This window comes from Chelonia mydas, chromosome 3 (genome assembly GCF_015237465.2).
Source record: "Chelonia mydas isolate rCheMyd1 chromosome 3, rCheMyd1.pri.v2, whole genome shotgun sequence".
Classification (NCBI taxonomy): domain Eukaryota; kingdom Metazoa; phylum Chordata; order Testudines; family Cheloniidae; genus Chelonia; species Chelonia mydas.
Window position 1 is genome coordinate 40,795,876 of NC_057851.1, and position 12,691 is coordinate 40,808,566.

The following is a 12,691-nucleotide window of genomic DNA, read 5'->3' on the forward strand; positions in this document are numbered from 1 at the left end:
AACTGTTCTCTTTTCAGTAAACAATTCTCACTTTGCAGAAGTACATTTTACTTGCCTGAAAGTGAGGAAATAGTATTCTTAAACTCAGTCGTTTGTCCTCTAAAATGCATATTTATGATATTATTGCTACCTATCTAATTCTGGTGTATTGGCTGAAGAGAAGATGTGAGCCCTTTTTGTGAGTGAGAAACACTTGAAATTTCATAAAACCATTACCCAAGAACCTTATTTTGTATATTTATCTTCAAGTTCCTTTTGTGAATTATTTAAAAATAGATTGATCGATCATGTAAATAGTTCGATACACATTACAACATCTTACCACCGCTAACCTCTCGCTTGATTAACGCAGAGTATCTGCAATGGATAAAATCAGTCACCTGACAAGTAAAGCTATTGCTGCTGCTGTAACCAACAAGTCTTTTGAACAAGAAATCCAGTCACTATATTTTATTTGAAAACAGCAAGGTGGATATGACTCTGTTGTAAATCAGAGAAGGAAAGGCATAATCTCTAGCTGGTCAGCTTGCTACATTTGAAAAATAATGCAAGAATATTTGGGGCAGTAGCTCCCCTGTCACTAAATATTCAGATCCAAGAAGGGAGAACTAGCAGATTAAACAAGCACTGCTTTCTAGAGGGGTAAACATCATGCAGCTCTACGGGTTTATACATCCCAGAAGTGGGAATTGGCACAGAAAAATATTGAAGAATTTATCCGTTCCATCTGTGCACTCTTGTTACATCAATACAGAGTAAATATAAGCAAGTGTGACTTATGGGGTTTAAATTCCACTCAAATATTAGTTGATATAATTACCAGAACTTCTAGATACATTAAAGCCTTATAATTCAAACATTCTTTTTTATTTTTACATAATACATGGATACCAATCCCAGATCATTTTTGGCATGAGGGTCTGCTCCATTACTCCCACCTGTTGCTGTTACCTTTCTGACATACTTTATTCCGTTTATTGCTCACACATTTATTCCCTGTTTTACACCTCTGCCAGTGATGGTTCTCTCCCTCAGCTGCACCCCTTCTCTCCGTTTCTCACCAGTTTTATTTGTCTGGCCAGGAGAGAGTTCATCCTTACTCCTGTAGCCCTAGGTGTTCACTGGAGCAGGTCAAATCTCAAACAGCCTCCTCTTCACCAATGAAGTAATCTCCCCCTCTGAGTCTGTTGGCCTTCTTTACACTTGCTAATTTTGAGGTAATTTATTCATTGTTGTTCTCTCTTCTATTTTGGAAACCAGGATTTATAAACACCTGAAACAACTTCTTTTTATTGCTATTTAGTAACATTTGTTCTGACTAAAATGAAAAACGATTGAAGATATTTTCAAACCATTTGTTAGTCCTGAATTCTTTACCTGAAAATGTTACATTGAAACCTTCATAGGAAATTGAAAAGTCAGATATAAATCGAAGCTGTGCAGTGAAGTTTCCAAAGAGGCCAGCTTTAATTGTAGCAGGTAACACTGAGCCAGTTAATCTGGCCACTGGTTCTGTGAAGCTGCCATCTTCAGTGATGAGCAAATAGTCATGAGAACTCTCAAGGTGAAAGGTGTGAAAGACCAACTGTACTCCTGGAAGAAGAAGAAAAAAAAAGATGAGGGAGTGTTAAAAGTTAAGGTATAGAATTGGAATGTAGGGTAGTTATTTGCTGCTGCAGCTGAGCTAGTTTTCTTTGTCTGGCTATACCAAAAAAAGGACAAGATATATTTGATATGGATTTAATCAGGCCACAACTTTATTATTAGATGTCTGGGACTACCCAGCAGATAGAATTGTACAGTAAAGGCAACTCCATGTTCATTAAAATATATGCTTGTGGCTTCCACCAGCCCCCCTTCATTTTCCATCCAGGTTCCCCAACCAACCCATGGCTTGGACCTTACCATCCACCATCCCCTCTTAGGATGGTTCAGGTGGGCTATAAGAAAGGGTACCAATCATAGGAGGCCCCAAACCTTCCCCCCATTCTGTTCCTTTAACCAGCACCTCCTTTTTAAGTCCTTCACCAGGCCATTTATCTGGTCACTGGATGCCTTCCCTATGGAGTAACTGCACTTGTCATCTGCCCCACACTTACAAAATGAGTTGCAACATATAACTTAACCCCATTTTCTCCTCACTATAACAGGTCCTCCCTGACACCTGCTCTGGGGAAGGCAAAAAAAAACCCACTCCACTGAAGCCATTATAGTAGTGAGGGAAAAATGCCTTCTCAGCCCCCCTAAAAAGGAGAGACCAGTGCAATATCCATATCAGGTCCTAACCCAACCTGATATTAGCACCTCGAGAGGAGGGAGAGAGGGTGTTGCATTGAGAAAGGGCTTTTAATGCCCAGGCTTGACCCTTTTAAAGCCTTCCACACTTACATTCTCAGGGGATGAATCAGTGTCACCAGGCTGACCGCCACCCACCCTTTTGCAGCAGCTTCTGATATATTTGCCCCCTTCCACCCATAAAGCATTGCTACCCCTCCTCCCGCAAGCCCAGACAATGTCCCTCCTGCTTCAGGTGAGATGCGGTTATTCACTTTACACACAGGTGATACAGACTGAAAACCTTCAAGAAATATGGAAGGAAAAACCTTTAAGCCTAACGACATGCTTAAAGACAGATTTTCAGAAAGCCTATATACAATAGAAAAACAAGTAATATTTCAGAAATGCACATACTAGAACACTATAGAATATATATGTGTGGGTGCAGTTGGTGGATATTGTTGTATTTGGAAAAAGAGCTTGTGGTCTAGTTGACAGAGCACTAGACGGGAGCTATGAACTGATATTAATTCAAGTTCTGCCACTAGCTTGCTTGTTTTTGTGGGCAACTCACATAACTTCCCTGGGATTCATTTTCCCCATTTGTACAACAGAAATAATAATATTACTTAACTCACAGGAAAATTGTAAGAATTAATTGTTAATTTATGTACAACATTTCGAAAAGCGGAAGACATATACATAGGGTGTACAAAGCATTATTATTTCATGTGCACAGGGTATTCATGTGTAACTGCATGAATACAATATGGTTGAATACAGGTATCTGAGTGCATGTCTGATGAGCGCACCCATATGCTCTATGTCCAAAGGATATCCATAAATACGATCAATTTGTTCAGGCGGGTCGGTTGATTTAAGGATTTTCAAAGTTGTCAAATGCTAAACAAATGTTCTGTACTTGGTCATTCTGAAACCCTTACTGGTTTAGGGGTTCCATGAAATCTGAATCAAGATCTCTAACACTGCCATTCCTAACACTACACATACCAAAAGGGTATTCATTTCTCTAATAGCCCTTTATCCTTAAATCTATACTTAAGCCCAAGGTTCTTGCCTACAGTTATCATCCTCTCAACTCCCTGGATGCAATTTGTTAGGTTTTGTGGAGGAAGGGAAGGGAAAAGGAAATGCTGAAAGAGTGCCTTTTCGGAATAATTACTGTAATGGTTAGGGACTGATGTCTCTTCTCTTTACAGTAAGGCTGTCATTAGCACTATGTGAGGCCAACTTCCAATTTACTAGACTACCCAGATATCCCCCCATAACCTAGGAATAAAAATATTTCATTATTGAGGTCAGTCCTTCCATTTCTGGCCTAAAGAGTCAATTGCTGACATTGTGCTATGATCATAGTCTATCCACATTAAAAAAAATTTACTGCAGACTCTGTACTACTGTTGGGACAATTATCTCCCCACTTCAGTGTTTTACAAATGTTTGCAAAATTTATAGTTTTGAATTAGTTTGAAACACAAAAAATCCTTTCTGCTGCTCAGTATGAGGGAAATAAAATCAGAAAACTACTCTGAAATGATATCAACTTTAACAGGTTAGTTCAAATATTCAATTATGTAATTATCTCAAAGGGTGGCCCCTTATTGATAAAAGTGTCTATAATTCACCTAGAAGAGTTGTTATTCAGTTGAAGACTAATGTGAATTAGCACAAACCCGCCCCCCAACAATTTATGGCCTTACTGGTTTGGTATTTCTTTATTTAAATGGCAACTAACGCATTTATTTTTATGCCAATTAAAACTTGCTCTTTTTAATAATTCCAGATATATATAGAATATATTACACTTCTCTGTCTTCCCATTTTTCATAAATTCATGGAGTATATAGCCAGAATGGACCATCAGATCATCTAGTCTGATTTCCTGCAATATCACAGACTATTATATTTCACCCAGTTACCCCTGTATTGAGCGCAATATCCCAAAAGCATATCTTCCAACAAGGCATCCAGTCTTGATTTGAAGACAAAGGATGGAGAATCCGCCACTTCCCTTGATAGTTTGTTGCACTAGTTAAACACCCTCATTGTTAAAAAATTGCACCGTATTTTCCATTTGAATTTGCCTGGGTGAGATTCCAGACACTGTTTTTTGTTATGGCTTTCTCTGCTACATTAAAGAGACTTTTAATACCACTATATTCTCACAATAAACAACAAACTAATCAATAAAGACAACCAAAGGGAGACAATTCCACTTTAAGACAATTTTAGAAATTTTTTTTTAATCCTGCAGTGTATGTGACTTCATGCCAGATCACTCCAAATCAGGCAGAGAAGGGATTTAAACTTGGGTTTTCTACATCACAAACCAGCACCCTAACCCCAGGGTTATAGAGAAAGGGTCAGCATGTCTGTGTCTGCTTCTCTTTCTTTCCCCTTCTCCTCACAACAAAAGATTTGTGGAAACTGATACAGCTTTGACAAAACAGGATAGTTTGACAAAAAGGTTCCGAATGGCTCTACTAAGAAGTCACCTCTCAGTCTTCTTTTGATAGGCTACACAGCTGAGATCAAGTCTGTCACTGTAAGACATTTTCTCCTTGAATAATTTTTGTGGCTCTTTTCTGCACCTGTTCCAATTTTACAGCATCCTTTTAAAAATATGGACACCAGAACTGGACTTGGTCTTCCAGTACTGGTCTCAACAATGCCATATACAAAGGTAAAATCACCTCCGATCTCCTACTCCCTGTTTATCCCAAAGATTGCATTAGCCCTTTTTTCCCCCAGCATCACACTGGAAGTTCATGTTGAGTTGCCTGTCTACTAAATCCCCCCTAAATCCTAAAGAGTGACTGCTTTCCAGGATACAGTCCCCTATTCTGCAGATACAGCCTACATTCCTTGTACCTGGATGTTTAACTTTTCATTGGGCTGTATTAGAAAAATATGCCGTTTGAATGGGCCCAGCTTACAAAGCAATCAAGATGGCTCTGTATGACTGTCCTGCTTTACAATTATTTTCCACACCACAAATCTTTGTGTCATCCAGAAATTTTATCAGCTGTGATTTTATATTTATTTCCAGACCACTGATGAAAATGTGGAATAGTGTCTGGCCTAGTACTGATCCCTGTAGAACCCCACTAAACATTTGATGACAGTTCCCCATTGACAACCACTTTTTGAGATCTCTCAGTTAGCAAATAATAAAAACATTTTATGTATGCTTTATTGATATTGTAAAGTTCTAATATTTTAATTGAAATATCATGCAGTACTAAGTAGAATGCCTTACAAAACCTTAGTATATCAATGCAGTTGCTTTCATCAACCAAACTTGTAATCTCAAAGAAAGAAATCAGGTTTGCTTAAAAATACCTATTTAATATAAAATCCTGTTGACAGACATTAAAGAATTAAAGGTAGGAATATATGCATCAATTGAATTCTATATCAGTGTTTCCATTAGGTTGCGTGAAGAGTGATGTCAAGCTAAAAAACGGTTACCTATGTTCCTTTAACTGTTGTTCTTTGAGATGTGTTGCTTGTGTCCATTCCAAGTAGGTGTGTGAGTGCCACATACACAGTTGTTGGAGGGTTTTTCCCCTAGCAGTACCTATCGGATCGGCTGTGGAGCTCTCTGGGGTCGCGCCTTCATGGCGGTGAATATAAGTCCCTATACACTCACTGCCTCTTCAGTTCCTTCTTGCTGGATACTCCAGCAGAGGGGCAGGTGGGTGAGTCTTGGAATGGACAGGAGCAACACATCTCAAAGAACAGTTACGAGAAAGTAGGTAACTGTTTTTTCTTCAAGTGCTTGCATATGTCAATTCCAAGTAGGTGACTCCCAAGCATCTTCTAGAACAGAGGTGGGCAAACTACAGACCGCGGGCCACATCCGGCCCATGGGACCATCCTGCCTGGCCCTTGAGCTCCCGGCCAGAGAGGCTAGCCCCCGGCCCCTGCCCTGCTGTCCTCCCTCCCTTGCAGCTACGCTGCCGCATGGGCAGCATTCTGGGTGGCGGGGCTTCGCGCTCCTGCAGGACAATGCGGCAGTGTGTCTGGCTCTGGCCAGGCGGCGCGGCTGCCAGACAGGCTGCTCTGAACGGGATGGTAAGGGGGCCGGGGGATTGGATAAGGGGCATGGGGTCCTGGCGGCAGTTAGGGGACAGGGAGCAGGGGGCAGTTGGATGGGGTGGAGGTTCGGGGCGGCGGTTAGGGGATGGGGAACAGGGGTGGTTGGATAGGCATGGGAGTCCCAGTGGGCCTGTCGTGGGGTGGGGGGGTGGATAGGGGTCAGGGCAATTAGGGGACAGGGAGCAGGGGGGTTGGATAGGGGGTGGGGTCCCGGGGGAGCGGTTACGGGAGGGGATGATCAGGGGACAAGGAGCTGGGGGGGGGGTTGGATGGGTCAGGGGTTCTGAGGGGGGCAGTCAGGGGGCGGGAAGTGGGCAGGGTCAAATAGGGGGCGGGGACCAGGCTGTTTGGGGAGGCACAGCCTTCCCTAGCTGGCCCTCCATACAGTTTTGCAACCCCGATGTGGCCCTCGGGCCAAAAAAAGTTTGCTCACCCATGTCCTAGAAGGAGGGGTCAGAGATCAGCCGGTCACAGACTGCACCACCACTCTGACAAATGCTGCATCGTCTCTGGCCTGCTGCGTAATGGTGTATTATGATGTAAATGTGTAGATTGACGACCACATCATTGCTCTGCAGATGTCTTGAATGGGGACTTACAACAGGAATGCCGCCGAGGATGCCTGCACCCTTGCGGAGTGTGCCATCAGTGTGGGGGTAGGTATCTTTGGTAGGTTGTAGCATGCCTTGATACAGGCCGTGATCAATGAACGGATTATTTGGGACAAAACTGGAAGCCCCTTCATCAGCTCCGCAATCTCAATGAAGAGTTGTGTTGATTTCCGAAACGGCTTTGTTCTTTCAATGTAAAAGGTTAACACTCACCTGACATCCAGGGAGTGGAGCATTCACTCCCTGTTGCTAGTGTGTGCCTTAGGAAAGAACACTGGAAAAAATAGATATGGGTTCACATGAAATTGCGGCACTACCTTTGGGAGAAAATGTGGGTGTGGCCACAACTGCACCTTGTCCTTATAGAAGACAGTATATGGGGGCTCAGAAGTCAAGGCCTTAAGCTCAAACACCCTCATGGCTGAAGTTATAGCCACCAAGAACGCTGCTTTCCAGGAAAGGTAGAGAAGAGAGTATGTCACTAGGGGCTTGAAGGGAGGCCCCATCAGTCTTGAGAGCACCAGGCTGAGATCCCATGCAGAGACTGGCTGTCTTACTTGTGGGTACAGTCTATCTAGTCCTTTGAGCAAGTGGCCAACCATGGGGTTAGCAAAAACCAAGTGACTGGCTGAACTGGGATGGAAAGCTGAGATAGCAGCCAGTTGCACCTTTATTGATGACACTGACAGACCTTGCTATTTCAGGTGTAGTAAATAGTCCAGGATAAAGGGAATCGATGACTGTAAAGATGGAATGTCCTTTTGTAACGACCAAATAGAGAATCTCTTCCACTTAGCCAAAGAAGTGGCCCTAGTGGCTGGTTTCCTGCTGGCAAGGAGAACTTCTCTAACAGGGTCTGAGCATGTGAGCTCCAAGGGATTTAGCCACGGAGTTTCCATGCCGTGAGGTGGAGAGACTCTAGATTGGGATGCTGGAGGCAGCTGTGGTCCTGCATGATCAAGTTCTGGACCAGAGGCAGGGTTATCAGTGTATCCACCAACAGGTCTCAAAACATGGTGAAACTGTGCTGGCGTGGCCACACTGGTGTGATTCAGTTAATTGATGCTCCCTCTCTTCTGACCTTCATCAGGACCTTGTGTACAAGCAGGAAAGGGCGTGAATGCATATAGCAGGTGGTCCTTCCAAGGGAAGAGAAAAGCATCTGAGAGGGAGCCTGGACTCCGATTCAGGAAGGAGCAAAACAGGTGACACTTCCTATTGTGCTTTGTCACAAACAAATCTATCTGGGGAAATCCCCACTGTTGGAAGATGTTGTTCATGACATCCGGGCAGAGGGACCACTCATGATTGTGAAATGACCTGCTGAGATGATCGGACAGTTCATTCTGAGAACCCAGAAGATACGATACCTCTAGATGTCTTGAGTGGGCAATGCAGAAGTCCCACAGCTTGAACACTTCCTGGCATAGGGGAGAGGAGCAAGCACCACCCTGTCTGTTTATATAGAACGTTGCTGCCACCTGCCCTCCAGCTGGGTTTGGAACATTTGGTAGGCAAGGCGAATTACCTTTAGCTCTCTGATGTTGATGCATAGCGAAAGTTCTGCCTGGGATCAGAGGCCTTGAGTTCTGAGTGCGCCCCCCCATCCAATTGCCGGTGCATCTGTGACTAGAGACAATGAGGGTTGGGGCCTGGAGAAGGCAATTCCTGTACACACCGCTTGTGGGTTGAGCCACCACAGGAGGGACTCGATAACCAGAGGAGGAAGTGTAACTATTTTGTCTATCTGGTCTCTGTTTGGCCTGTACACTGAGGCCAGCTAGGCCTGAAGAGGTTGGAACCGAAGTCTCGCATGATGTATTAAATATATATAAGTGGCCATATGACCGAACAGTTTCAGGCAATTTCACACCATAGCAGTGGGATATCGTTGTAAGTCCTCTATGATGGTGCACAAGGTCAGAAAATGTGATTCTGGAAGGAATGCTTTGACTTAACCTGAGTCTAGGAGAGCTCTGATGAACTCTATTCTCTGGGAGAGCTCTGATGAACTCTATCCTCTGGGTGGGGGTTAAAGTTGACTTTGACATATTTGCTGTCAACTGGCTACAACCAACATGCACTTGGTGAACACCCGAGGACCCACCGACAGCCCAAAGGGGAGAACCATAAACTAATAATGGGTATTGTTGACCATGAAGCAGAGGAACCGCCTGTGGGATGGGACTATTGACATGTGAAAGTACACGTCTTTCAAGTCGAAGTCGGCATACCAGTCCCCCAGATCCAGGGAAGGAATAATGGAAGCCAGGGAGACCATGCAAAACTTCAGCTTTTTCATGAATCTGTTGAAGCTTCGCAGGTCTAAAATTGGCCTTAGCTCACCTTTGGCTTTTGGGATTAGGAAATTTCAGGAATAAAACCCCTTGCCCCTGAACTCCTGAGGGACCTCCTCTACCGCTCTGGCTTCTAAAAGCACTTGCACCTCCTGCATGAGAAGTTGCTCATGAGAAGGTCCCTTAAGAGGGACAGGGAATGGGGGGTGGGAGGGAGGAAGGGAGCAGAATTGGAGAGAATATCCCAATTGTACCGTGAGCAAGACCCATTGGTCCGAGGTGATTCAGGCCCAGGCATGGTAGAAATGGGATAGATGGTTCACTAAACAGAGAAAAGGACCCGGGATTTTGCCTGGTGCATTGCCCCTGGGCGCACCTTCAAAAGATTTGCTTGGAGGCTGAAGACTGCCTCTCAAGCCCTGGCCTGGGTTCGAAGAGGGATGCGGTGCCCCGTTTCCTGCTGTAATCCTGTCTAGAATGAGCAGGGTAGAAGTGTGGTGGAGGCTGAGGTTTGAAATGCTTCCTTTGTGTGGCTGGTGTATGGACCCCAGAGATTTTAATGTTGCTCATCAGTCCTTGAGACTGTGGAGCTTAGCAACTGTTTGCTCCAAGAACAAACCTGAGATGTTGAAGGGCAAGTCTTGGATTGTTTGCTGGACCTCGTACAGGAAACCCAAAGCCTGCAGCGAAGAGCTCCTTCGAGTGGCTATAGCGGTCAACATCGTGCGGGTTGCCAAGTCTGCAGAGTCCAGTGTGGCTTGCAAGGAAGTCCTTGCTATAACTTTACTTTCTTTGAGGATGGCTCCAAACTCTGACCAGGATTCAACTGGAAGCAACTCTTTAAACTTAGTCAGAGTGTTCCAAGAATTAAAATTGTAGCAGCTGAGGACCACCTGCTGGTTGGCAATCCAAAGCTGGAGTCCTCCAGTAGAGTAGACCTTTTAGATGAAGAGGTCCAGCTTCTTTGCCTCCTTAGATTTGGGCACCGGTCCCTGGTGCCCTTGCCTCTCTTTCTCATTTGCGGTCACCACAACTAGTGTGCCTGGATGAGGGTGGATAAATAGGTACTCATACCCTATTGAGGGTACAAAGTACTTTCTCTCCACCCCTTTGGCTGGGGGGGGACGGACAAGAGGAGGAAGTGTCATAAGGTCTTAGTGGTGTTTTGGATGGTCTTAATCAGGGGTAAGGCTACCCTTGAAGGAGCCTTGGGTGTCAGAATATCCACTATGGGGTCAGTCTCCTCTGATACCTCCTCTGCCTGAAGGCCCCAAGTTCTGTGACACCCTCCTGAGTAGCTCCTGGTAGGCTCTGTTGTCCATAGCTGGCAACATGGCAGATGAGCCCACTACCGCCTTGTCTGGGGAGGATGAGGATGAGGCTCACCCTGAGATGATGTCTCTTGCATGGTGCTGGAGGTGGTACCAGCCTGGTCTCAGTGCTGGCTTGGGCGTCGGCCTCGGTGCCGGCCTGGACGCCAGTCTTGGAGCCTTGTGGTGGTTCCCAGGCAATAGAGGATGTCAGAGGAGCCCACCTTTCTGAGGCAACTGACAGAGATCTGGAGCCTGGCCTCTGGGCTTGGTGGTAGGGCCACAGGGTCCAGAAGGGCCACTGCGCTGGCACCTGCCATTGCGGTGGCCAGGGCATCAGAAGGGACTGCTGTCCCTACTCCTGCCTTGAATAGTGCCGAGACATATGACTCCAACTGAGTCTGAAGACAACTGCGATCTCTATTACCACGGCGGTGCCAAACGCGGCAGTGTCAGACAGGAGTGTTGAGGGGAGGGTGACCAGTGCTGCATCATGGTCAATTTACCCTTGGAAGGGACGTTGCTGCTCTGCAGTGCCAATGTCGGGCACTGCAGAGCTGTCATAGCTATGGGGTCCCTGGCCGGCTCAAACATGTCCAGGTAGACGGAAGATCCAGATTCTCCACGGGGCTCTCCCATGTGGGGGAATCCACCAGTACCGGACTCGACTGACCTCTCTGCGAGGCTGGAGTCAATGTTGGCAGTTTAGTTGGAGCACGAGCTGAGTGTCCCAGCACGGGACACGCTCTGCTAGTGCTTTCGCATTCCACTGCTCTAACTGTGGGTGAACACTCCCTCTCAGCTCTCTTCTGCTTCTTGTGCAGCACCGGAGAATGTGAGTGGTGCCGGTATCTGGAGGTCTTTGGTGCCAGGGAGTGGTGGTGCCGAGGGTCTCTAAACCCACGGTCCTTTTTCAGTGCTTCAGCCTCTCTCAGCGAGGCTGGTACGCTCCACGCCTAAGTGTTGGGTTTCGGGTCCGATGCGGGCTGTGCAAGCTGGGGATGGATAGCTGACTCCATGAAGAGTAGCTTTAACCTAAACTCCCTCTTCTTTTTGGATCATCGGTGGAAGCCTTTCCAGACCTTACAACTGTCTGTCTGGTGGGTTTCCCCCAAGCACTTTAAGCAAGAGTCATGTGGGTTGCCCTGGGGCATAGGCTTCTGGCAGGACCTGCATGGTTTGAACCCTTGAGACTGAGGGCATGCCCCAGTCCTTGGGAGGGACTTATCTAACTAATTATAAAACTACTTGAAACACTAACCAACACTAAGTTAACTATTTACAGGTACAAAGAGAAAGTCCACTGGGGGATTGCTTACTGTAGCGAGAGAAGAAAGCAGTTCTAACGACTGTCATGGGCAGTAAGAAAGAACTGAAGAGGCAGTAGGTTGGCAGGGACCTATATACACCATCATGAAGGCGCGACTTCAGGGGGCTCCACAGCCATCCCAACAGGTATTGCTAGGGGAAAAACCTTCCAACAACTGTGCATGTGGTGCACACATACCTACTTGGAATCAACATGAGCAAGCACTCGAAGAAGAACTGGACTATAGTTACCTAGTCTTCAAAGACATATTAAAAATGAACATGGGTGGGCCAAATCTGCTAGGACGTTTAGGGAAAAGTTATCCAGCCTGCTGATTTTAAAATATTTCTGTCCTGTAAATGTTGTTTAATGACCTCTTTAATTACAAATATATTGAAAGGTTCTTCAACTTCCTCATGTGATATGAATACTTCATCTTCCTTCCTTCCAAACAAAAAACAGAAATAGGTCTTGGAAACTTCTGCCTTTTCTGCATCATTATTAACGGTTTTACCCTCTCCCTCTAGTAATGGGCACATACCATCACTAGGATTTCTTTTGTTCCTCACACATTTAATTTTTTTCTTCTTATTGTACCTAGCTCCGCCAGACATGGATTTCTCCCTGATATCTTTGGCTCTCTGTATCAATTTTCTACATCTCATAACTTCTAATTTATATTGATTTCTATTTATTTTCCTGTTTCTCCCCACTTGATATACAATTACTTTTTTATTTCTAATTCAACAACATCACTCCCACTGA

The 12,691-nt window shown here is 45.2% G+C and overlaps 1 protein-coding gene across 1 annotated transcript in view; it reads right to left on the reverse strand.

Moving 5' to 3' along the window:
* The window catches only part of CSMD1 (CUB and Sushi multiple domains 1), a 1,979,019-nt gene that overhangs the window by 465,177 nt on the left and 1,501,151 nt on the right, over window positions 1–12,691 (reverse strand). The window contains exon 20 of the mRNA XM_037894193.2: window positions 1,378–1,593. Coding sequence (XP_037750121.1) covers window positions 1,378–1,593 — 216 coding nt within the window. The remainder of the gene's footprint in view (window positions 1–1,377; window positions 1,594–12,691) is intronic.